This window comes from Camarhynchus parvulus, chromosome 2 (assembly GCF_901933205.1).
Source record: "Camarhynchus parvulus chromosome 2, STF_HiC, whole genome shotgun sequence".
Classification (NCBI taxonomy): Eukaryota; Metazoa; Chordata; class Aves; order Passeriformes; family Thraupidae; genus Camarhynchus; species Camarhynchus parvulus.
The window spans coordinates 27173492-27200865 of record NC_044572.1 but is presented as its reverse complement, the minus strand read 5'-3'; the positions used below and the strand labels follow the sequence as shown (position 1 = coordinate 27200865).

The following is a 27374-nucleotide window of genomic DNA, read 5'->3' as shown; positions in this document are numbered from 1 at the left end:
TGCTACATTTTCCCTATGTTCTCACTTAAAACACACACCAAACAGCTTAAGAATTAATAGTAACATCATAGTAACATTATTAACTATCACTTAATAGGCTGTTGAATTCAGCAAGAACTGCAGCATGTCATCTGTCACAAAAGGTACAGTATATCTATGTTTCAAAATAATATTAAAATATTTGGTAAAATGCAAAAAGTTCTTTTTTAATCATAATGATGAGTTCATAAAAACTACATAAGCAACATTTTGGGGGAGCAAAGCCATAATTTATGGGCATCAAATTTGTTATACCCTAATAAGTATGCAGAGGACATTGTGGAGGTGTGAATACTGATTATTTCTGTCTGAAAAATTAGTCAAGTCATTAAACCTAAGCCCAACTGGAGTTGTAGTTGACATAAATAAATAAATAACACTCATGAGTATCACAGATTACCAGTTACCAAGTCGGGCTACAAGCAGAGAATCATGCAGGTTCAAACAGATCCATGTGCAATTTGTTACTGGAGCTCTCAGTAGGGCCAGTTAAAAAACTTGCGTCCAGTGAACACATCACATTTTAGAAATTGATATTATTTGTATGGGAGAAGACAGACTACTGAATATTTTTAAAAGAAAAAATAAGTTTTTAAATATTACTTTTAAAAGATTAGTAGTTTCCATCTTACATTTTTCTCCAAATTTTTTCCATGGAACGAAAAATTCTACGAAAGTTAATAGCAGCAATACTAAAATGGTACAAGGGTTTATCACCCCTTTTTCTTTACCTTATTATACTCCACATGAAGCTTTTCTTGCTCATTTTCTAACTTATCTTTGATGTTCTTCTGTTCAGCCATATTCTCCTGGATTTGAATCATGCGCATATTTCTCTCTATTTAAAAGAAAATGGCATTATATCCTATTCTTGAATATACATTTTCAAGTTTTATGCACTAAAAAAAAGTGATGCAATCTAAAGTAAAAAATTATAACAATACTAAGGCACAAAGCTATGGCCTAGAGGTTCAATACACAGATTGAGTAGAATGAACAGTCCTAATATTTGCATTTTGCTGCATAAATATTGTATTTGTTTAAATTATGAACTTTGATCAGCATCTAGCAAACAGTCAAAAAGTCATGCTATTCCACATAGAAATGGAGAAGAATTTAAGGAAAAAATATTATACCAAAAGTTACCTACTCTCTTCTTAAAGACAGTTTAGTCTCCTGTTTATATTTGAAAGATTTTATTCTTTTCTGAAGTGTCTATAAAAAAAAAGGTTTCTGTGTAAACACAGATTCCAAGCAATAATATATCTGACCTCAAATGAAGTCATAATCCATATTTATCTGCTATAAACAATTAAATACAATGAAAAAAAAAAGCCAATGAAATAGCATAGCACAATGCAGCAAAGTGGTACCTTTTGATTGAGAAAAATAAGCTATTTTCACCCTTACCAAGGTAATAATTCACAAAGTCAGCAGTTAGAGCTGGTTGTTTATGTTTTCTTCTTCCATCAACACTGGAACTTGTATCTGAAGTATCCACTGGGAAAATGTCTGTGCTGATTCCCATCAGCTCGGCCTTGCGCATGAGCTTCCGTATGGCTGAAGCGCTGCTGGTCAGCGGCCGCGGCAGCTTCTCCCTGGGAACCCAGGCCTGGGGCCGGGTGGTGCGCGCCAGCTCCGCCTTGGCACGGTACTGCTGGAGCCTGGCATTGATTCGAGCCTGCAAAGAATTCCACCAGTTAAAAACATCAATGAACGATTCAAAATCAGTTTTGAGTTATAATTTGGAACACATCCGCACTTTATTTTCATTTTAAAAGCTGCACCATCTTATCAATGCCATTTTCACTCCAGAACTCTACAACTCAAGAAACAGATGTTGATACAGACATTCCATTTTACTTCAAAGTGCACACACAAACGACATTCTCCTTTCACTAGAGTTTTGAGCTATGTACACATTTCTTGATAAGATTTCCCCACTGATGAAAGCAACAGATGACTGCTGGCTTTGAGACAACCCTTTCTAATAATGATAATTTGATAGGACTGTGAAAACTCACAACTGGTAGAAGCTCTGGTTGACCTACCACATATGCATTTAGATACACATTAAATTGATATTTAGTGAGCAACAGAAGTTGATGAAGAGCATTTGTACCATATTTGACATACTTTTGTAGGAACTCCTTTCTCTTTTTATAAATGTTAAACTTGCTGATTATAATTTGTCAAGAACACAACCCAAACAGAAGTGAAGCAGACAAGAGAAGCTCACAATATATATTGTTGATGACATCTGTATATTTGTGACCATCTGGGAGATCTACCCCAGAAGATCAAGCTGTTACTGACAGTTGGAAAATGCTGTCTTGAGGGAACTCTATGAAGTGGCAATTCTGGCAGAAACTGACATCAAGATACAAACCTTCAGAGGCAAAACTCCAGCTGACTATCAGTTAGAAGCTGTTTACTTTCCTGCACGAAGAAGAAACTAAACTAATGTGACTTCCCCACCATATGGTGTAAGATACTCCTGAGACAAAAGTAAAAGGTGTGCAATATACATACACACTATGGTTAAGGAACATCTCTGATTTCAAACAGAATCACTGAAGATAATACTGCAGACAGTTTAACACATTACCTCACTAGGTCTTGAACATTAATGATCAAGAAACAAAGCAAACATAGCTTACTGGCCAGCTCTGACCCCAATGGCTTTTTTCTTGGACCCACAGCAGCAGACAACAGGTCCACCTACAGCCACTGCTGTACAACACCAAAGCCACCAAGAGTGAAAACATGTGGCTGTACAAAACACATGCAAGTCGTCATACTTGTATCAAGGTGCCTATGACACCATGTCAAGTAACTGCACCTGCAGTTTTCAGCATTCTTCAGTTTCAAAAAATTTAATCTAAATAATTAATATTAAAAAATTGCAGACTTTTGGTTTGGGGAAAAGAGGAAAGAGAACGGGAAATGCTGGGAACTTATCAGCGTTATCAGCACTGCTTAATATATGCCTGAAAACAGTGCAAATATGCCCTGATGGATCCAAACTGATATTGCACAACCAGCACTTACCATTTTATTGGGCAGTGTTCATATTATTGTAATGTCTCCACTACATGGGTGCATTTCACATAACTGAGAGCCGAGTATATTCAGCAAGCATTATGAAACCAGTTTTAAATCAAGCTACATGAAGTTCAATATTGCAAAAAATATTTCATTCACAATTCTTCTACAGTACAAATTTGCTCATGCTCATTCTTAACAGCACAGATAATTTTAAATTACTATTCTCCTATTCAAAGATCTCTGAAGAACTGGAAAGGCAAGATTGTTTTAAATAAAAAGTTTGCTGATATGAAACAATATTTTCTTATCACTACGCTATAATTCTCACTTCAGAAAAAAGGCAGATCGTCCTCTCTCATAAATTATTTCCATTATTTACAGCATCTGCTACTTTCTACAAATAAATCAGGCAGGTTTTGTTTAGGTAACAAGTTGCTTTTCTACACAGGTGTGATTTTTCCATGGAATGTAGTTCAGCCTAAGCAGCGAAGCAAACTATGCTAGAAATTCCTCAGAATCAGAAAAAATCAATAAAAGACACACATTGAAACATGAAAGTATGCAGATTCCCACAGAGGAATTGAAACCTTTGTATCCACAGGACTTTTATCAGCTGAGCTTCCGCAGTAACTAAACAGTTTTAAATGGATCTGTCACTAGACAGGGATATAGACTTGCCTAAGGCTTTCAGACAACTCCCACACAGTAGCACAGACTCACTTCTTTGCATACATTATTTCTTTTCCTAGAAAGTCTTTACTATGAAAACACCTGGCACACAGAATTCCACTTAGACCTAAAAAATTGGAAATTTAGATAGAAATAGAAATGCCTAAGTTTTTCTGGCCTTTTGTCTTCAGAATCTTGAAGAAAATATTAAACAAAATCTATGAATTACAACGAAAAAGTAATTACCAACTTTTTACCTCAAAAGCAAAGTAATATTTTTCAATTCAGACAAGCGGAGATATTTGATATTTATTGAAGTAGATATATAAAGAGATATAACTATATCATATATAGAGATAATTGTTCTTAGAGACCAAACCCTACAAACAGCTCAGTGTGCTGTTAAATGACCATGCACTATCAATATATTCCACATTTAATTTTCTACTATAATAACACTTTGACCTTCTCTTAATTTCTGTCTTGTTTAACATGGATTATTAATACAGAGGCATTTGTGTCACGAATACAATACCTGAGCTTCTGGTGAAAGCTGCTTTTCTCTTTCCTGCAAGGACATTTTACAGTAAGATTGTAAAGCCAAGTAGTTCTTCCGCTTCCATTTTCTGTCTAACCTGTCCGCATGCTGTTTACAATAAGCAAAAAAAGGGTCAGCTATATCCTGTTTAAAAAAAAACAAAGGGGAAGGAATGAAGATAGAGTGAGACAAAGAAAGGCCAAAGGGCTCTGAACAGCACAAACATTCTGGCAATCAGTTCACATGTTCAAATGGGCTGTTTTTAGAAACAACTAAAAAGTATGTTTCTAAATCAATTTTGTCGTGTTGATGTAATTTACAATGTAAGGCGTTTTCCACTGTTTTCATTGCACGATCCTAAACGTTTCTAAATGCATTAATGATTCAATTCTCTCCTAGTCAATCTCTGTACTATATTTGCACTTCCAGGAAAAAAAAACCAGTAAAATAAATTCCTAAATACAAATCCCTTTAACAGATAACATGTATTAATTTCCTGTTGATTCGTTGTGCCTTTTAAATAAAATCCTAAAAGTACTTAATAATTCTGAATACTATCAAACTGTATTTGGTTTCTTTAATGTTTTTCGAACCATTTTGGTGGCTATACCCTCACATGATTTATCATCTCTCAGATGATTTTTTTTCCCATTTTTCATTCCATCATATCTGCACACTATCATGGCTACTTTATAGCAACTTCAGCATCTGCAAACCCTGCAAGCAGACTACAAGTATCTGAGCCATGAGGAGACATGGTTTGAGAAACGCATTTAATTGCCTTTTTACTTTCAAAAGTGTACAAACAACATCATAAATCTACAGACTAAGAAAAACTTAAGGCAGTCTTCCTTCATAAAGTAATACAAATATTAATAAATTACCTACATATCAAATTTTCTTTTATTCCACTTATAAAACATAGAGTAATAAAATTTACTCTGACTTTCCTTACAAGCACATTTTATTTTAATTTAGATTTTCACAGTATGAGACAGCTTAGTTCAAAAATTAGCTGTGCCCTAAAATGAGATTGTGTGAGACCTTGATTAAAAATTTGACTGCAGACAACATGTAACAAAATTTTAAGGTGGAAAGGTAAACAGATACACATATCCAGAGGGAATTCACATAGGGCATCTAAAGACTCAACCTTACACATAATCTATTAAGCATAACAATGATAAGGCAATGTGATATCTTCCTATTTATTTGTCAAACAGAAGAAAGTATTTTGTGATTTCTTCATGAATCCCTTAGTGGTCTTCAGAAACAAAAGTGTCAATATCAACAGTGAAAGTAATGCTTGTTTTTGTGTTACCTGTGCCACTTCCTAAGGCAAAAAACTAAATTGTGAAGCTATGAACACAACAGGCTTAATCCAAATGATACGTATCAGGATGAAATTGGACAACCTAAAAGTACTTATACCATAAAAATGAATCAGGAAGTAGGAACTTCAAATCTGAATTGCTTTAGATCATATTACAGGGAAAAACCATTAAGAAAATACATTAAGAAGTTATCAGGAGGTTAAAAATACTTGCTTTTTATTCTGATTCCAAAGATTAATGTTACAACATGGCAAGTCATATTTATGTACTACAATTTAAAGTAAATACTGGAAAACATGCATGAAAAAGTGGCATCAGAAATGTTTTTAATTTCTCAAGTTTCCTATTTGGTATGAAACAGAGATTCCTGTATGACACAAACAGCTAGGTAAGTATGTCACCCTATGTGAAGCCCAGGAAATAGAATGCCTGTCTGTATCGACTGACAGTCTGTTAAGCCAACTTCTGTGTTAACTTTCTCTGTCCTTTTTTCCAGTCAGTTTCAAAAGATGCTCAGAGTTGGACAATTTGGTGAAGGCTCTCCCTGCACAGTTCCCTTACTCCTTTACTTGTTACCTACTTAAAAACTTTGTTCAGGACCTGTGAACAAAACAGCTACCATGTCAGGTCATCTCCATATGCTTTCAATAGAAATCTTTTATTCTATCCTTTCCATACCTACCTCTTCTGCTGCTGCTTCTGAGAGGAGGCCTTCCTTCTGAGCACAGGTCACATGGAAATAAGCTCTGCACATCCCAGCATCACAACTAATGCATACACCAGTTCTGGCAAAACGAGGATCTTCACAAAAGCTGCACTCCTTCATAAAGAAGAATGGAAAAGGCCACAGTAAATATTGCAGGTGCAATTTGCCTAATACTTGATAACTTATATATATAAAAACCAAACTGGTAGGTGACTCCTGTGTGGTACAGAAACCAAGTATGCTCCCAACAGCTGACACTACTTAAAGCTTCCTGCTTTCTCAAGTCCCACTGTTAATTTCATTTTCAACAACAGTAAAGTGCCTAAATAATCTAAACAGCATGTTGGATGAATTTTTATATGAACCTCCATGTATTGCTTTCCCCTTCAACAAAACAACCAAATACCATCAAAGCAATTCAAGCACAATTAGTTGTATAACCATGGTATAAAAAAAACAACACTCCTCAGCAAATGTTCAACGAGTTCCGAGGACAAACAACAATAAAACAGCAGTGGTCTGAATGACTGGAAACCATAGATAATTATGTACATGTCCTTTGATAAGCAATGACAGAGGAGTAAACATGTGACAGTGCAGAAACAAATACTCAAAAATCATAAATATCATAAGGATGGATGTAATTCACTTAATTAAGTAACCGTGGCTTCAGATATGTGCATTCTAGGCACAGTCACTTGAAAAACAACCAACTGACATCCCCAAATATGACCTGGAAAAAAACAACTTATTTTTCAGTCAGATCAATTCCTCAGTCTCTTTCTCCACAATTTCAGACCAAATCCCTGTGCCAGCAATCTAGAGAAATGAGCAGATAAGCAGGAAATGGGAACACGCCCTGCTTGAGCAGTGCTGCTATCCAGTGCATAAAGATGATCTAAAATTATACAGGCATGCATTTCCTAGACTTCTACTTGCTGAATAGAGAGCAAAGCTGTCTATCACCTAGAGAAAATATCTCCATGCAGAAAGTTAAACAACCAAATGGAATGGTAAGGAAAACTCAGTGACTGAAGAATCTCAATACATCACATATGCTACACTAGAAAGGCACCCTTTAACTGTGTAGCTGCAACACCTAACAGATAAGAAATTAAATGAAAAAACCTATTACATTAAGCTGTTTTTGAAGGGGGAATTAGCAAAATAAGCTGTAACTTCCATATTTCATATAGCAAACAAGATTTACAGCTTTCCAACACCAATGAGTCTTCCTCACCTGTACAGGTCACTTTCACCTTACTCACAGCAAAAAAAGATGTCCCAAGTCTTTTCCCTGATCCTACACATCACTCATTTAAAAAAAGAGTATGATTCATTTCAGCAACAATTTGCAGAGTCTGGAGTGCTTGCCCCAACCTTTTACAAACATTTCTAAACAAGGCTAAATGCTTCAGCAGGCCCAGGCTCCTGATACAGGTATGCTGTACATGGGCTATCCAAAGTGTTTTAGCCTGTTTTATATATTGTATCCATTTTTAAAACTGCACTACACATTTTCATTTAGTATTCTATTTAACAAGTAGAAAAAATTCAAGAAAACAAAAGTGACTTGGCAGAAATGAAGCTTTAGAGCTGCAGACTTCGAGCCAACCACATTCTCCCACACTGGCCTGATAGACATGACTTCTCCACACTGTCTCCATTAGCCAAACAAACTGTATTTAGCAAACTAATGAGTGCTGTCCTCTGCCCACTACAATGGTTTTCTGTATGGTTTGTTCATGATTACTTTTGATCTGGACTGAAAACATTTACATGTAAAACAATTTTAACTTTAGAACCATGTATCAGTTCAAGTTGAGGGTCCTATGTTGCTGTGGATTTTGGTAAACACTGCTTTGGAACAGCCTGTTGTATGCATACTGGCTTACATATAAACTCTAAAGTCATTCTTACTGAAGGTACATCTGCCCCTTTCTTAATCAACATCCCATCTCTCATCTTATGAATCCTCCTCACTTTCCATTCATATTTTGTCAATCTGCCACTGACTTCAAAAGAAATTAGCACCTCTGTAAAAAATCAGGCAAACTGGGCAAAAACAGTGACAGAAATTATGGAGAATGGTGCTAAGGGAACAGATAGAAAGATGGAGGGAAGAGCATGTAAGTTGTAGGTATAACAACCATTAATAAACTTTATCTCACTTTTAGTCCTTAACCTCACTACAGAATTGCTACAAAAAAGAAAAATAAAGTTGGGAAGACGCATTTTATTCTTTTACATGTAAAAACATAAAATACAGTTACTTGTTGCCACTACATCTCTTCTAAACTTACCTTTGCACCATACTTGGAATAATTCATTTCTGTTAGTGTTACTGGCCTCAGCTTGTCAATATCTCCAAATGCCACTCCTGGAACATAGAGGGCACAAACAATGTGGACCCACCTAAAACAGCGGACAAAATTAGGTTACTGTTACCAACATTTTGATCCTATATTATACTCACCATTTTCCAAGTGCCTTGTAAATGTTGCAGATGCTAGCTAGCTGAAACACTTGAAGGAAAGTAGATTAAAAGCAGGGATGGAGTGCCTATTTGGAATTCAGGAGCTCAGACACTGAACCACGGAGTAGTGCTTTTCAAAGGCACTGGGAGTGCTGTGCCTGTCTGGATCAAGGGCTGGGCTACCACCACCTTTACATTCTGATGGCTCTCCCAAGGGCTATACACACTTTTCAAGGAACATGAAAGTGTATGAAGATTTTGATACTACTTATAAAGCTAAGGCAGACAGATTTTTTCATAATGTGGCAGGGGGTAGGAAGGGAACGAACAAAATTATACAGGTAGTCACAGCAACACTGAGCTTTGAGCATATAGCCATGAAGCGCTTACAACACAGCATCAGTCAGACTTTCCACTGATAGTTGCACTTGTTAGTATCACCAAAACTAGTTAGTTTTAAGCAACATCGAGAGGACTTGCATTCAGGAATAAACATATCTGAGTCATATAACAAAACGCCTATCTGAAACTCAGATAAACACACTCAGTTTACTTAGCTGTTCCCTTCTTCACTGGTCATAAAAAACCTAGAGAGTAGGAGGTCTAAATCTCCAGCCCTGAGTGGCAGAAAATGAATCTGGACCTCAGAGTATAGTAACCAAATGCCACACAATGGTAAAGATTTCAGCCTCAAGACTGCTCTTGACAGGCATCTTCTTAACCTCCTGAAGCTCTCAGCTACTCAAAAATAGCCTTGCAGCAGAAGACAAATTTTCCTCTTAGTCTTTTTCTTCCATTGTTCTTGTAATGAACACTTTCTAAAAGATCCAGCTCCCACTGTCACAAACCATCAGTTAGCAACAAACTCAAAATCTGTTCTGCACAGCATGGATGACTCAAATTAACTGAGACAAACTACTGCAAATAATCTTACTGTTTTATCAAAATTCAGGAAGTATTTGCTACTCCTTGCATCAGGTGGGAAAAAACTGTGATAGACAGAGGGTCAAGACTGCTATTTTTTGTTATCTTAAGATATGCAAGAAAATGGCCATTCAATTGCAGAGATTGTAGCTAACACTCTGAACCTATAAAGTCCCGCATGATATATAATACAACTAGAGACTCCAGATATAACTGAGCTGAAATAGCCTCAGCAAGTGTGTTAATTCAGCACTTTACAATCTTCCAGTCATTACTGTTTAACAGTAAATGTAACACTAGTGAAGACTAAAACTCTCTTCTGTTCTAATCAAATAATAGAATCTACTCCCTGTATTCAAGAAGACTCATGATGATGTGAGGAACACTTCTTCCCTTGTCTCTTTTACCAGGGATTCAGTACAGACCTGTTACCACCTGCTAAAATCTGCACCCATGCTGCTGTGCTGTTTTTCCCAATCTTCTACCACGGTTTAGCCTATCTCCTCTCCCTCCACTTTCCTTTGTATGTCAATTTAAAAAATTCAGTTATACCAGAACAATAACATCCGGGGTTCAAGTGCACTTAAAACACATACTGTTATTAACTAGCTGCTTACATATGAGAGAAATACTGAAGTTTATGGTTATACTATTCAGGAGCTCCATGTAGCCCTGGTTTCCCAAAGCAGCACACTTTTCATCAATTGTCCTTAGACCTACAACGCCGGAATTTATCACACTCAGATTTATTAGGTTTCATGTTATTTATGAACCATATATCCCATCAGAAATTTAAAAAAAAGCAAAATATGAAAGGTTCGGTAGCAAGCTCAAAAATACATCTATATTTCAGTCTTTACAAAAGAAAACCATGATCTTTCAATGCACAAAACTGGTGAACAGACTATTTACTTACCATTTTCCCCCAAAACAGTCCAAGATATTAACTGGATAACAGAAAAATCCCAGTAACAGTAAGAAACTATTTAAAAGCCATTAAATTGCTTCACTCTGTAAGAAATTTCCCAGTAAATCTAACAAGCCACAACATTGACTGATCCATTGTGTCATATCTGACAAGATTCTTTTCACTCGTGTATTTAAAAACAAGTATTTATCCTGCAGTTAAATGACTCAGACTTGGGATGCTAAGTAGTAAATTCCTTTTAAAACATATAAACTTAAAACAATTAGCATGATGTATATCCCAAATACACATTTATATGCAAGAATTGCATTGTTTTGCCTCCATAAATTTTACTAGTGTTCTTCATATCCACAAAATTATTTGGTCACAGCACTGCTACCATAGGAAGAAGCAAAGAAAATTTAAAGATGAGTTACAACCTTGTCTTTAAACAATCTAGTACAAATATGGCAGCCTGCTAGCTGCCAGAGAACAAGCTGAGACATTCAAGTGTTCTGCCAAACTGCTTGCTGCTCAGAAAGGGAGAAAACCTCATCACTGGTTTTATTACAGCAGAAACACTCCAGCACGCCACCACAAAACTCTAACTTAATACAATGTTACATGTAAAAAATCAGATCCTTCTCATTAGTATATGAAAAGTACATCTTCTGTCTGACTCCCCAGAAAATCAGTGGAGGCACAACCTACCCTGCAGCACCAGGTACCACCTCTGCCCTTCCATGCTGTATCCAGGAGTGGCAATAGCTTGGCCTAAATCACTACTGTACTTTTATGAAATATTCCTCCACTAAAAAAAGCATATGTATGTGCTTAAATGCACATTCTGGTAAACATTATGATCTACTAAAATAAATACCTCATTGACTTAAGCACATTGTACTTGTTTTTAAAAGGAAATTAAAAAAAAAAAGGCAAAATACAACACACAGAATGAGACCTGCAACCTTGAGATAAATAGACTTCTTGTTTGTAAACAAAAACACCTGAATTCTGTATGGCTTCTTTTCTATACTCTTCTTTAAATTAAGGTGTGTAACACAGAACAAATCTTTATAAACAGAAGTTACATAACTCCACAATTATTATTCTTAACAAAAATCCAAGGTTCTGGTTGGAGATTTTTGATAGTAAGTTTTAATACAGCCTACTAAACATACTCTCTGAAGTTCAATATAAAGATACACATCTACAAGAAGCTGCTTTCTCAATTTAATTTGCACAGTTTTTTCATGCTCCACTGGTGTATTTAATGCTGCTGCACTCTGCAGGAGTTTATCTATGATAAACCCAACAGCTGGCTGCTTGCTTCATACTGACCTTCTCAAAATGTTTTGTACATGTCACCCAAGTATTGCAGTACTACAGATTCAAACTGCCATTTCTGTGTGATTGGCACACAAGTGCCTCATTTCTTTAACCACCTATATGTGAACTCAGACCTGAATCTTTATTAAAAAACATACACAAGTCAGTCAAGTTCACAGCTGAAGCAGCTTCAGCTGCTTTTAATACCAGTTCTAAATATTTTCCTGCTCATTTATTTAGCTGCACATGTTTTAGAAGCTTGTAATTAAGACAAATTGGGTAATCAAAGAAGAATAATCTTCCTTGTTACTTTACCATCCATTTAGCTTGGAGCAATGATGACAGATGTTGATTAGGAAGGAAGAAAAACTCCATACTGAAACAAGGATAGAATTTATATTTTTGGATAATAGCATTTCGAGAAGTAAAATTTCATAAATTCACATTTATACTTGTGAAACTGGGAGATTAATGTGAAAAGGCTTTTGCTAAGAAATTAAGCACCTCATTATTCTCATGATTCACCTTTCATGTAAAAAGAGAGAAATTATTCCAATTCAATTATGAAGAGAAACTGACTAGGTTTGGTTTGTGTTATTTTGAGCACTGATGCTATGGAGAATTTATTTTTAAAAGGTGGTAAGGGGATGAAGAGCAATGGTGAGGCAAAGGAATCTGTTACTCAGTAGTGCCTTTCTGCTAACACATCAAGAATAGCACTGAACTGGATTACTGTTAACTGAGTACAATGGAAACATAATGGACACTGCCCCAAGACCCCACTCCTAGTCTATAGTGCCCCCCTACCCTTGAGAACTCAAATTTATAGATAAATAATAAAAATAGAGCACAGGAATTCTCACATATTAATAATGTCAACTAGTAAACAGCAATTGGCATTTGTTTTTTTCTAGTATATAACCTCTTCCTCTGATAGAATAAACTTATCCAGAATAGCAATATCATTATTATCCAGCAAATAAAGATACAATAACAGTAATAAAATATTGTGATAATGCCCACTGTCACCAAGGCAGGCATGTGCTTCTGCACAGACAACCAATGTAACAAAGAAAATACTTCCAGGTTAACTAAAAGCATACCAGCCCTTCACAAGAAAAAAATTAAACAATTATTAAAATGCTGACTTATAACTTCTACTAGGATAGCATGGAAAGTTATATTTATAGGGTTTAAATTGTTTGCAGAACACAGGAATAAAAAAGCTGAAATAAAATTTGCCAGGTGATATCAAGTCTCACATTTCCTGTTACACAATTGACTTATAGTCTTTAAGATAATTTTCTTGCCTATAGAAGCATTATTATCAAAACAGAAAACAACTGGAAAAGCACAATTTGCTTAGTTGTGTAAAGGTTTTATAAGGAAGATGCACATACACTCTTAAACCTACTACAGACCAGAAACAATGATCTGAACCCTAAAAGTATTAAAAAAGCGCTAATACCTCCAAGATTCAAAATTATTCACTACAAACCTTGACTCATTTGTGTAACATTTTTTTAAGCTTATGAAAAGCCCAGCACCTGAAAACTTTGCTTTTTACCACACACACGCAATTTATACAACCAGAAAGTGTATGGAAAAAACCTTCATTTTCATGGTCTATTTAAAAAAACCAACCAAACCAAACAAAAACAAAGACAAAAAAAAAAACCCTAAAAAAACAAAACCCATGAAACCATGCAGCAAAACCTAGCAACACATAAATCAGTCAGCACTGATAAGATGATAAGACAGCTTTTGCCTTTAGTACAGATAATTAGTTATCACTAACATGTATATCTTATTTTCGAATGTGACAGGAACTGAAGACATCATGAGAATTAATCTGCATATTCTCAAATTAGACATGAATTCAATGCTAAAAAGAAGAATATTCTTAAAAATCAAGAATAAAATCTTCGTAATTCTAAAAAATCATACTATACAAGGTCTGTCTGAATACCTTTAGCACATCCTCAATATAATTTTGTTATGCTACTTTTTCTCATTGCCTGGCATTACTGATCCAGTCCTTTGCTCTACTAAAATAAAAACATGCAGTTTTCCTCCCACTTACATCCTACTTGAAAGTCAATAGAACTGAGCAGAGTCTCTACAAGGTACAGGAAAAAACCCAATCTTTTAAAGGTAAGATGACAGCAAATTCAAAACATCACTTATTCAGTCTTACCTGCCTGCATCAGTCTCCTTGAAGATCCCATCCTGGTTGGGACACAATTCACAGCTAGGTGTGACACCACATTTGCATGCATCACAAAACCAAGGCTCTGTGGAATTTTCTGAAGCTGAACTCATGATAGAGTCACTCTCTCCATCAACCCCATAGCAACCTACACACAGAACAAATGGAAGATCAATACAAGAAGAGACAATTATACAAGCAGCCACTCGCAGTTATGACTTCAGAAGGAAACATACACATAATACAGATTCGGGGGAACAATTCAAGAGAAATACTGAGATACTCAAGAAAGTTTAGAATTACTTTTGAAATTGTTATGGTTAGAGCAAAATTTATATTTTAAAGCGATTTTACATTTTACTTTACATTAAAAAGTCACCTGTTTTATGTGATTGTATTAGATTACAACTAAAAAACAAGGAGAAAGAAGATTGTTTCACTTTATTCTTCTAGCTACACTTTGTGTTCTTACAGAATATCCGTTAGGAAGAAAAGTAAGAAAACAAGACTTGAAGCAACTAAAGATTAAAAAAAAACTCAATGCATTTTTCTGAGTAAAGAAATATATTTCAAGATAAAAGCAACAAGCTCTTCTCCCTGAAAATGAACATTTTTTTGGAGGGAAGGAAGAGTGCTTGGATTTTCTCCTAGAGGTTCATTATGTCAGTAGAATCCAGTCAAAAATATACACTCCATTTTTCCACTTTGCATTCAGCACGCAAATCAACTACTAAAGAATTTACACATGAAATAAAGACTATTTACCTACTTTATGAGTTGTAGAACTGACCTTAAGAACCCTTGTGCAACTGCAAAACCACAGTACAGTTTGTGGAGTACAAACTGACAATTCTGAGACACCACACTGGTGATTGATGAAATATATATATTTTTTTTTTAAGCACTCTCATTTATACCTGGTTTTAAATTATAGCTAGGCTCAATCATTCACTCTCTCCATTCCTCTTCAGTACAACTAGGGTCTTCTTTATGATTGCTAAGGCGTCTGTGCATGCTCAATTACCACAAATTTAGGAAAACAGTGTCTTTAAAGTGGTTTGTTATTTAAATTTTGCACAAGAGCAAGTGTTGTATTAGTACTACTACAAATGACAAAAAGAAAGATACTAAAGCTAATCACCACAAAACTGTTTTGTTCATATCCCACATTTTGAACATTTAGCTGCTATTCAATAAGAGAAAAAATGTCTAATTGTCAACACTTAAAACACGGCGAAGACTTTACTAAAAAATTACATTCAGCTATTTATCAAAGGCAGCAATCAAGTCAAAATTTGTGCTTTCAAAGCAGTAAAATTACTCAATTCTGCAATTAAATAGCAACATGAATTTTTACTTTGTTTCATTACCCGCTGGCTGTAATAAAATAGCAACAGTGCTCCAACTCCCCTCGTGACAGAAACAGAGGTCTGCATAATATACTGCAACTACTCAGGAAATAAGCAACACTGCAGGAACCACTTGAGAAACATAGTCTTCCATTACAGGATGAGCCTCATCAATAAGAATTAATATAAAATGACAGAATGTTTCTTCTCATAATAAAAAGTGTACTGAATGAAAGGACAAGTCATGTGCAGATGTGCGTTCACAGACAAATTTCATTAGGGATATACAAGATCATACAGCTCATGCATAGAGTCACTCCATCTTCCTTATAATGTGATATCAGCTTAAAGCAACATTCCACAAAGTATTTTTTTAATTCTAATAACACAATTTTGAATAGATGCCAGCAAATCTCCTTTTCAGCAATAACACTAATGTGCAAACACATGGTTCATTGCTATCACAGAGCTAATGAACCTATTAGTAATTCTTTTAGACTTCAAAACATTTTAACATTTTCTTAAAAGTACTCACTGCAAATTTCTTAACATTACCAATGCAGCAATTCTGTCCTCAATCCACATGGCAAAATATAATCAGTTTCTTTCAAAAGTTGATGCTTCTTCACCAACTGAAAGTAATTAGATTTGCTTTTCTAGCCTAAATGCCATCAGTCTACTAAAATTAGAATGATGACCTCCCCAAACTGTCTTACCTTCATTCTGAAATAGTTGCTTTATAATACTTATCAGTCATTTATACCTGAGCGTTTTTTATCCTTCCTCCTAGAAAATGACACAAATGCGCTGCAATTATTTAGATCCTTAACACATGTGTTGGCATTAAACATTATTTCTATAACAATACAAATATATGTCATTTTTTAAAGTGGGGGGGGGAAAAAAAGACCATCTTTTTAACCCATTTTTTTTGCCCCAATTTGTATATAAATCTTAGTGACAGCTTTAAAGAGTTTAAGGTATCTGACAGATAAGGAGACATTTACTCTTTTACCTACCTGGCATTTAGTAAAAGCTAAACACCACATTGTCACAACTAAAAGGAGTGGTCTTTAGCTGTAGAAAACAAACTAGATTACCATTAATCATTGCTGATAAAAACATCAAAACAATCTGGTCTACCACAAAGCTGAAGGAAGGGAAATCTAGTCTGTAAGACTGTTGCTGACCTGGTGTATGCTGCCCAATAAAGCTGCTGAATCAAAGCTGCAATACAAAACCTTGTTGGCTCTGAATCTAGGTTTCACAGAAGATATTTTGTAATTGTTCTTGACTTCTGGTAAGAGCCAATTTCAGTATACTCCAAAGTCTAAATCATGAATATAAATATAAATTAAATTAATCATTTTAGAAGCCTTAAAAATGCTGAGTACAACAAAGGTTCAACTTACTACTACCTGCCTTATTTTGCTATGCTGGAAAAATTATTTTGTACCAATTAACAAAAATTTTAAAAAGTATTATTTTCATTACTTCAAAATGCATAGATATGCAAATACAAAGCTGCTACTTGGTAAATCATTTCATCCTATACTGAAGATCAATTTAAAGTTGATCAATCCAACAATTCTGAATGAATTATTGGAAATTGCTGATGTTGGAACAGAAAGCAACCTAAGGGCTCACTTAGTAAAAGCATCAGGAGGTAACCTTTAGGTTCCCTCTAAAAGTACTCCAATTGTACAGTGTGACTACTTCAGGCCTGAAAGGACAACAGGGGGAAGGATACAGAACCTGTAAAGGATATTTCTGGTTCCAAGTATTATCACTGCACTTCTGACCTATTTGGCATTAAGTCAACCAGCTGCACCTTTGACTGGAAAATATGCTGAAGAAAATCAAGTAACTTTTAAACACTTTGCTTAAAATGCATGCTGCTTTTCCCTAACATTTGCAAAAATTCTAGTCTGGATCTTCAGAACACCCCTAAGAGCTCCTTTTGAACTTAAGTCATTAAATCCTCATGCTTGTATACTCTTAGATTTCTGTATCAGAAATCCATTTCTGACACCTCTTTGAACACCATTAACACTAAACAATAAATCCAGTTTAGTGTAATACTAACCTATGAATTTAAACACACGAAATTCAAGAAGGTAAAATTTTCACACCACTTACTGTTCCATTAATGGCATCTATATATTACAATTACAGCCAAGTTGTCTGTTGAATGTATGCCATGAGATACAGAAAACAGACCTTTTTATTCCCTGATTTTGATGTCATTTTACTCTGCCAATAGCTTATATTTTCATGTGATTGTCAATAAAAAGAAATTGCACACAATTTAAAATAATACCATTAAAACAATTGTTCTGAAATTTATACCGCTGAGAGAAACAGAAACAGAGACCTAGTTCTTTTTGTGGCTGCAGCTGGTACTCTGTTTCTCTGGGAAGGTAATTTTTTGCCAAATAGAATATCTGCATGCACCAACTACATTTATATATACTCTGAAACACAAACTATATGGTAAACCCTATGCTTGCAGAATTAAATGTTGTGAGATCACAGCATTCAAAATATATTTAATTCAATTTTTAATTGGACCAACAGTATAAAATAAATACATTAATAATTTCATGCATCATAAATTCAGAACAATATTTTTATTTAGTAAATGGAGAGTACTAAAGTATGTGATTTTGAAAAATGGATTTTTATACCAGACAGCAGCAGACCACAGTAAGGGGAAAAATTAAAATGCAAAAATGTTTTGCTACACTGTAGAGCATATGTCAACTACAGTCACTTTTAGCATGAGAATTTTTACTCTCTGACATACACATCAAAGTACAGCAAGAAACAAAGATAGGAGATGGAAAAGAAACTGCTCAAAAAATGTAGAACTTTTCTCATTTAACTCATAGCAACTAACCCAAGGACAACAACCAGCAAGCATGCTACCTACACTTGTGGCACATGCTACGATGTGTGCCAGACATCTTCAGACACACTGCAATCAATATGTCAAAAAAACTGACAACACAGTTGGAGGTGTCCTGTTATTACAAGATCTTAGCACAAATGCATGTATCCAAAATGACAGATTGGTGTCTAAAGAAGACTTTTATAAAAAGAAATGACAATTATCTTCATACAGAAGTAAAAATTCTGAAAAGCAACTATACAAATTCAGTAAGAAAGATTTTTTTTTCTCATCTGTCGGAGGGAGAGAGGGAGGATGTGAAAGGGATAGCCTTATATGTGAAATGATAACACATTTTTAATTGATGGACTTATTAATTAATTACAGGCTTTTCAAACTAACAGACGAATGCATTGTGTAAGAGTGGGTATGAAATTAGCATTAGACATATGCTACTTACGCAGTTTTAAAGGCAGTTACAATTCAAACCAGTTATTTACTCCACTAACCACTGATTTTTGGACACATGTCTGCAGTGCAAAGACAGCTTTTGGACAAGTGATGGAGGTCATGCAAGTGATATGAACCTCACAGAGTAAACAGCTGTATTAGAAAGTAAACTGAATTTCTCAACTCAGAACTCCTCAGCAAGTCAAGTAAAAGTATTTATTAAAGGCCCATGACTTTAGGTCTGAATGAAAACTCCCCTCTAACTCTTGGCCATGTTGTCTCCTCCACCTGAGCTCTGACACAATTGTTCCCAGATGAGTTATCATCCCTCTTTTTCCATGGAAGACCTTATGTAACAGCTCATTAATGCAAGCAAGCAATCCAACAGGAACACAAGTCACAACTCAACAGGCAGCTGCTGCAGCAGGCCCTCAAAAGGAAAAGGTGGTAGCATCAAATACCCAGGAGGGAGCCCTGGTGTCCAGAAGAAGTAGGTTTGACTCAGAGGAGTATTTTCTCAGCTAATGAATAACTTCAGATTAAAACTGAGGTGGCTGTCATAGAAAAACCTCTCTCAGTCACCAGAAAGGTTCTGCAGACTAAACTTCCACTTGAACAGAGCACCAAGGCATAAGTCAAGGATGTAGGACCCCCTCCCAGCGAAGAAAGTAGTCAACAAGGAGAAGGAGAAAATAAGGTCTTCAGGAGAAGAACAACAAATTGTCAATATCACCACTATGTGGGACCCTGGGTGGGACACCAGTAGGGTGTGAAAGGAGTGCACATTATTATTTACCACGCTATAGGGAAGAAGAGAAAACGGCTTATTCATAATACCACTTGAAATTGCACATAAAAACTATGAAGAAAACCCCTGTGGTATTCCACCAGCTTGCTTTGGGCATTTTGGAATAAATCAGATTGCAGGAAATGGGCATATTTCTCTTCCTACGTACAGGTAAAGATCACTACATTGATTTCTATCCAACTCATAAATAGGAGACTCTTCCTTCAATACTGTGCTCTGAAAAATTCAAAAGCTCGAATATTTTAACAAATTTCTGGACACAGCATGATACCTGCAGCCACAGCAAAATATCTACTAAAGGAAAAAATAAAACCAAATTCTTGGATTTCAATGTGTTTACAAAACACACTCGCTCATTACTGGAACTTATTTTTCAAACTACCAAGCAGTTGCATATGAGAATACAAAGGACTATAAATACAGTCTATGTCTGTGATCTGGGTATATATTTCCAAAGTACAGATCAAAGCCAACGCTATTAAGAGTAAACCTTGCTTCTATTAACATAAAAAAAAAAAATTCTCAAAGTTGCAAGCCATGTTTATATGATTACATAGTAATTACCCTTTCAACTACTTTTCAATTTATTTTGGAAATCAGCAGAATTGAATGATTAGGCAAACAGGACCAAAGAGTACTTGTTGCATTGCATTTTAGCTTGGACTCCAACTTCTTAATGATAGGCTGTCTTCATGTATTACTCGTGCATTCAGAAGTAAATAGTCAGTCAGTGACCACTGGGCAGGAGTGCAGAAATTTCCAAGTCACTGAACATATGTGTATACATAAGATCACTGGATCAAATTAAAGCTTCAAAGGTTCCAATTTTTTAAATACCTATTCTGCTTTTGGCTGGAGTGGAATTAATCTTCTTTACAGCAGCAAACATGTGGCTATGTTTTGGATTTGTGCTGAACACAGTGATGATAATACAGAGATGTTTTTGTTATTGCTGAGCAAGATGTGCACATTGCCTCTTCTATTTCCCCTACTGCCACACCAGCAAAGAAGTTGGGTGTGCATGACAGGCTGGGAGGAAACACAGCCAAGACAGGTGACCCCAAGTGACCACAGCAATATTCCAGACCACATGACATCATGCTCAGTATACAAAGTGAAGGGAAAAAGGAGGAAAGGGGGGTGGTTTAGGGTGATGGAGTTCGTCTTCTCAAGTAATCATTACATGTGATAGAGCCCTGCTCTCCTGGAGATGGCTGAACACCTGCCTGCCCATGGGATGCAGCGAATTAAGTCCTTGTTTTGCTTTGCTTGTGTGCATGGTTTTTGCTTTCTCTATTAAACTGTCTTTAACTCAACTCACAAATTTTCCAGCTTTTACCCTTCACATTCTCTTCTGGTCCTGACAGCAGGGAAATGAGCAAGTGGCTGTGTTGGGCTTGGTGGTTGAGAGGGGTTTAAACACAACAGCAATATTTTTATATGCTGCAAGCAAGTATTCAAAAATATTACTGAAAAATGCTCAGATTTAAAATAACACTTGCCCTTACTTATAAAATATTCAAGTACAGAAAAACACAGCAAAATAACTGTCCATTTCTATTGAAACTATATTCATGCATACGTAGCAATGAAACACACACATAAAGTATCAAGTAAAACTCCAAATTGTTCAGCTTCAAATTATTGCTGTGGAAATTTACATTTATATCACAGTCATCAATTACTTTCACATACACAGCTTGCTTATTTTTCTCTAAGACTTCACCTATTCAAACAGAACTTCACAACTACTTCATATACACTTTCAAGTATTTATTATTAAAATTAATTGCAAAGACCTAACTAAACATTTGACCACAAATGTGAAAAATTAACCAACATGTATAGGCAATTACCTGGTACACACTGTAGAACTTATCAGAACAAACTAAAATTAAATATTTTTAATTAATCTATTTTACTTTGTTGCAATGACAACAAAAGAAATGCACACATTGCACTCTTTGTAGTGGGACTACAGGGAATCTTTGCCTGGAACAGTGTAAAAAGAATAGCAGTAATTACTTTTAACTAGATTTTGAAATACTTAAATTCAAGCAACTTGTGAACTATGGAACTACTTTCCTCTAGAGAAAAGCCAGCTATAACCTTACTTTTGTAGGGACAGAAGTTTAGTAAACTAAGTAAAATGAGGATGTGATCTTTTGGAGATTTTTAAAATACTCCTCTTGAATAAAAAAAAAAGTTTGCCAACATTTCATCCTAAAGTGGCAAAAGATCATTTTTCTATCACAATGATTCTTTACTTTAGTAATCATTACAATCAATAAATAAATCTTATGGAAAAATTTTCAGGGAGCTCCACAGCTTTAAAGTTTGGATGTATTGACTGGATGTAATGTTCGGGGAATTCTCAAGCATGCATTTATAACTACCAGCAAAAGATCCTTTTTTTGTTCCTTGTGAGTTAATATTAGACTGTGCTAGGGGAAAAATAAGATCTATCAAGATTCTATAAAACTAACTTTTAGACAGTTACTGTATCTCAAATCAAATATATTCTATGCATTACTTTCCAAAAAACTTCATGGATACAGAAGAAGGAATTCTGCACGACACATAAATTTAGGAGCCTAACACTTCTAGAAGGCAGTAAGACCTGACTAATGCCCTCAAAGGCACTTGGAGTGTGATCCAGCTCATCATAAATTAGGTGTCAACTGCTCTCTAAGTAACACTGACAGTATGGATTAGCTCTTCAAAAGACCACAACAGGTTCAAGAGCTAGAAGCACACACGGACACACAGTGTAGGGCATGTGAACGACAGGACAGAAATTCCATCCTCGCTTTCCTAAGTGACGCCAAGCAAAGAACCAAACTAAATCCCAATGCATGACAACTACTGTTCTGAAACAGTTTTCTATCTTGTATGAGAAAAGTGAAGTGTGAGTATGGGATTTATAAAACCACTTCCTACCTAGAAAGACATTCTAATAAAAAATTAAATTAAGAGAGTCACATTAAATAAATGCCTTGTATGCTCCAGAAAAATAAAAGCCTATTTTCTTTTTATTTCAATAATTGAAGTAGTTTAATCTCATTTTCCCGGGAAAACTTAAAAAAAGGGGTGAAGGCCTGAAATATACAGGATATGAGGAAAAAAGCCCCAACCTGATTAATGGAGAAAAAAGGTTTTGCTTTTTAACAAAAAAGGCATGCCTCTCTGTGTTAGTATCTCCCCTACCTTCCAATCTCAAGAGAAAGAGCAACAACACACAATACAGTCTGACCTTCCACGTAAAGCTGTTAAAATTTCATACATTCATCTAAATTATTATTCTAGAGTATTTCTGTAAAACCAGATTACCTACATTTATTACACACACATGGTCCAGATTTTGAAGGAATTAGCAAAACACCACCTTGAGTATGTTCTAACTTCAAAATTCTCCTGTTTTAAAATGTCAGTGAAAATTATGAGGAAGATGAAGACTAGCTGTTTTCACTTATAAATGCACGCCATGGAGAATACCCTTCTTCTTCCCCTCCTCTCTGCCGTTTTAGTATAGCAAAAATATAGGTGAAATAACCTTTCCATTAAGAAGGCCTCCTATTCTCACTATCTTTTGTAATTATGCTATCAAATTCATATACTGAAATAGGTAAGACAAAATGTATTAATAGAATATCCTAAAGTGAAAATACAGTGTATAGCTCCAATATTTGCACACTGTCATTCATTGTGTCAGTATCTGTAGACTATGTCCCATACCGCAGGTTCTTATATTTGCATTGCCAAGTAGAAGATGGGTGTTACCCCACTAAAAAATATCAAGGCAGTATTACAAAAAAATACCCCCCCAGCATTGAAAGGTGTTGTTTGAAGAAAGTAAGTCAAAATTTTATTAAAAGCAAAGCATATGCTTTCCTTCTGCAACAAGAATGAATGGTTGTATTACCTTCATGCACTGTTATTCCACAGTTGTCACACTGGATTATTTCATCAGCATCTTCACTGTTATCTCCAAGACAAACGCAACAAATCAAAATATGGTCCATTTTCTGGGAACTCCAATTTTGAGACTTCTCAAGGATCAATGAGTCCTGATATTGAAAAATGGAGACACATGGGTTAAGCCAGGAATTGCAATTTTATTTAAAGCAAGCAGAAGATCTGTTATTTGCTCAATTTTTGAAACACAATCAAAAAACCATGGAACATTATTTTCAAAAGGCTAGAAGCTTCTTTGTTGTCAAAATGCCCAAACACTTCCTCCATGAATACAAGAGCTGAGATGCATGGATGTCAATACAACCTATAGACCTGTTAAGATCGAGAGGTCAGAGGAGAGTCAAGACAGAAACCTCAATACAGAATCATAAAGACAGAATCCTCAAGACAGAAACATATGTCTTTGAACCATTTATAGTCTACAAAATGGAATTTCTAAGAAGCCATTTAAAATCAAATTTTAAAAAAAGGCCAAAGGTGACTTTCAAATGTTCCAACATTCAGAAAAGTTGCTTCATCTTCTTAAAATTTAAAAAATCACATGGCTCTGAAAAATCCAAGAATACACAGTTAATACAAGCCTCCCAAGTTTTTACTCACTTTAAGTACAACAAATTAACTCCGTATGGTTTTGTTCTAATGCAAATTTATGCATATCTGTGCAAAACCATATAATTTATTAAAACTATATGTTCTTCTGATTATATACAGGAGTGAGGATTTGCCCTGTTCTGGCAACCTACAATATGAACAACAGGTCTTAAATTGATTGTGGGTTTTCATGGGGAACTTTTCTAAGAAAACACAGAGAAATGCTTCATAAACCAAAGTTACATGTAAAATTAGTTTTCTTAATGAACATTGTCTTCTTACTATTACCATTGTGAGACAGGGCCACGGTCTCCTCTGCAGTTTCATGGCCTCTATACATAGTCATTTATTTTTATACTTGAGCTTGAGCTACCTTTATTGTTAATATGAAGACATATAAGGAAGTATGAAAATAAGCACAATAGTGAAAAATAAACACTGTGGTACAAAGAAAAAGCAATAGTTTCAAAGCAGAGGCTGAGAGTCTAATGGCACCATTCCAAATGTGTGAAAATATTCCAAAACTGCTGTGGCATCAAAAAAAAAATCAGGGTGAAAGATGCCCTCTCTAACATTTTTTTCTGTTTCCAACTCACCATTTATAAAATACAGCACCAACACTATGCCTAAGGGAACAGGAGCTCATGTATAAGTAGAAAAGAACATTCATAGAGTCACATTGCTTACAGAAGGCAACTAATTGTGAAAAATAGAGGATTCCCTGATATGGAGCTCAGACTTATAGAGCATCTCTTCCCACATCCTGCTTTTAGAACAAAGCATTTTGAGGAAAGAAATAAATCTGGACATTACTGTAGCCCATCATTACCCAAAATACCCATGCTTAGCTTACATTCACATTACAGATGGGAAAATGGGAGTGGATGCTCCCTAACTTTGGCAGATTAATTGTGCTACGGCACAGATTTCTCTGATGCATATCACAACTCAGATCAGCTTTTTCTGACAGTACCTTTGATTTAAACTGTCATTTGGCTTCACTGACAGAAGTTTAAGAGACACTGATAATCTCTACTGTTACAGAAGCCCAAGGTCTGGTAATTAAAAAAAAAAAACAAAACCAAAACAAACCCCAAAGTATTACTTTAAATTAAGAAACAGCAATGCATTGTAAAAACACTGAAATAACACCAGCTGTATAGGCAGTGAGAACATGGGCCAAAAAACATGGACCAAAAAACCTAAACAAACAAGCAATGATGAAAGGGCATCAAATTTTTGTTCTAATGTTAGGATCCCCAACTATTAAGGTTCACCTCATGGGAAAACAGCTACCAGGTCAAACAAAGCAGATGAGCAACTTATTTTTTTATGCAGGCACAGAGAGGGAGTGACTGGCAAGTGTGCTGCTCTCCTCTGCTTTTAGTCTATGTAAGCACCTGAGAGACTCATCCAAAACACGGCAACTTTTACATATAACAGTAACTGCTGTGACTTCTGAGCAAGTCCTGTTCCCTACTGAACTGGGAGAAATTATTTCAGCTGGATCACTATGTAACTCCCATTTCTGTGGTATTAATGAAGAAAGTGAGCATTTCAACCTATATGCCCATAGACTTTTAACTTTAAAGGGGAAAATTGAAAATAAAACCACCACCTCACTGAGAACAGAATAGTCCTATAAAGTGGTCATAATTATAAAAACAGAAAAGCACCATTTACGTACTAATGATGCTTAACCTCAGGAAAGAAAGCTAACTTTGTATTCTGTGCATAATACAATAGAAAAGTGTGTAGTATTTAATCACAGCATGTTAAAAGAATGCATATGCAGACCTCAAAATACTTTTGCAATATGTAAACAAATAAAAACATCAGGAAAACAAGAACTGAACAACCCCTCCCCAACACCCTCCCTGGTTTCCATCCTCCAAAAATAAGCGAAGGAAAGAAAGGAAGAATGCATATAAAGGACACTACAATATGTTCGGAACGAATTACCTGGACATTCTTTCCTAAATTTATTATGGATTTGACCATCGAAGAACCCAGTTTTCTAAGAACTCAGTTTCTGCAGTGGGATGAGACTTTGATAGATGCATCTGTTAGACAATACTTTTTTTATTCTTTTTTCTGTTTTTACTAATTTAAAATATTGTAGCAGTGGAGGGTATACTGTTACAATACAGTATATTGAGTACCAGAAACCTGAACCTTCCAGTCTATAATTCAGTCTACAGATACTTCTGCAAAACTTCTTGATAAAGACCTAGTCATACACAGTACAGCACTGTACATGCAAAAAGGATAAATTATCGGTTACAAAATTATAATCTGAACTTCAAATTTGCAATTTTGATTTTATGTTCTGATCACTGTTCTAAATCTAAGGCATGAACAGAATATGATATCCATGCATACTAAGAAGCTTCAAAGAAGATACATCAGAGACATCTCTGGGTTTCTGAAACAGGTCCCTTTTTCCAAGCCAATGGGAATTCAACTGAAGAATATATCACTAGGAATGCAGCTGCACATCTCCATTTTGATATGGGAAGCAACTCTGAAAGAAAACTGCCCCTCTCTGTTACAAGTTCTGATCATTAGTATTGGTAGAGTACTTTCAGCTCCTGAACCAAGAAAATATAGGTAATAATAAGAGAATCACAGAGCCTGATAAGGAAAGAAGATGCCTATACAAAAAGTTTAAAAAGGAAAAAAAATCAAACAAATCATGCTTTTTTTTCAATCCCAATTATTACTAGTAGCTAAAACAGTACAGCTCACTTGCAATAATATATAAATATAAATATAATACCTATCAAATTATCGAAAATGGACCAAATCCAAATACTGTTTAGTCCCCTGTCATTTTACATATTAAAACAAAGTTTAAAGGGAACAGCAGAACTTTTAATAATATCATATCACTATCATTTCTCAAATGTTATGTTGACATTGTGATTATATCCCATAAACTGAATATAGATTTTATAGCAGATCTTTTTATTTTGTTCAGAATTTTGCTATTGCAGAACATGAAGTCAGCCACAATGACAACCTGGTATCCTAATTTTTCCACAGGCACAATCTTCAAGGCAACTGTAATTGTGCATAGGGAAAAAAAGGTTACTTTATTAAACATATATATAATATTCACATTCTGCAATC

At 35.3% G+C, this 27374-nt stretch overlaps 1 protein-coding gene across 5 annotated transcripts in view; it reads right to left on the bottom strand.

Annotated features, from left to right (window-relative positions):
* Positions 1-27374, bottom strand: part of PHF14 (PHD finger protein 14) — a 162161-nt gene that overhangs the window by 120918 nt on the left and 13869 nt on the right. For all 5 annotated transcript variants that reach the window (XM_030970176.1, XM_030970184.1, XM_030970193.1 and 2 more), the window contains 7 exons: positions 23599-23743; positions 14168-14327; positions 8638-8749; positions 6311-6448; positions 4292-4438; positions 1450-1720; positions 771-877 (listed from right to left, as the gene is read on the bottom strand). In XM_030970176.1, coding sequence (XP_030826036.1) covers positions 771-877; positions 1450-1720; positions 4292-4438; positions 6311-6448; positions 8638-8749; positions 14168-14327; positions 23599-23743 — 1080 coding nt within the window. The remainder of the gene's footprint in view (positions 1-770; positions 878-1449; positions 1721-4291; positions 4439-6310; positions 6449-8637; positions 8750-14167; positions 14328-23598; positions 23744-27374) is intronic.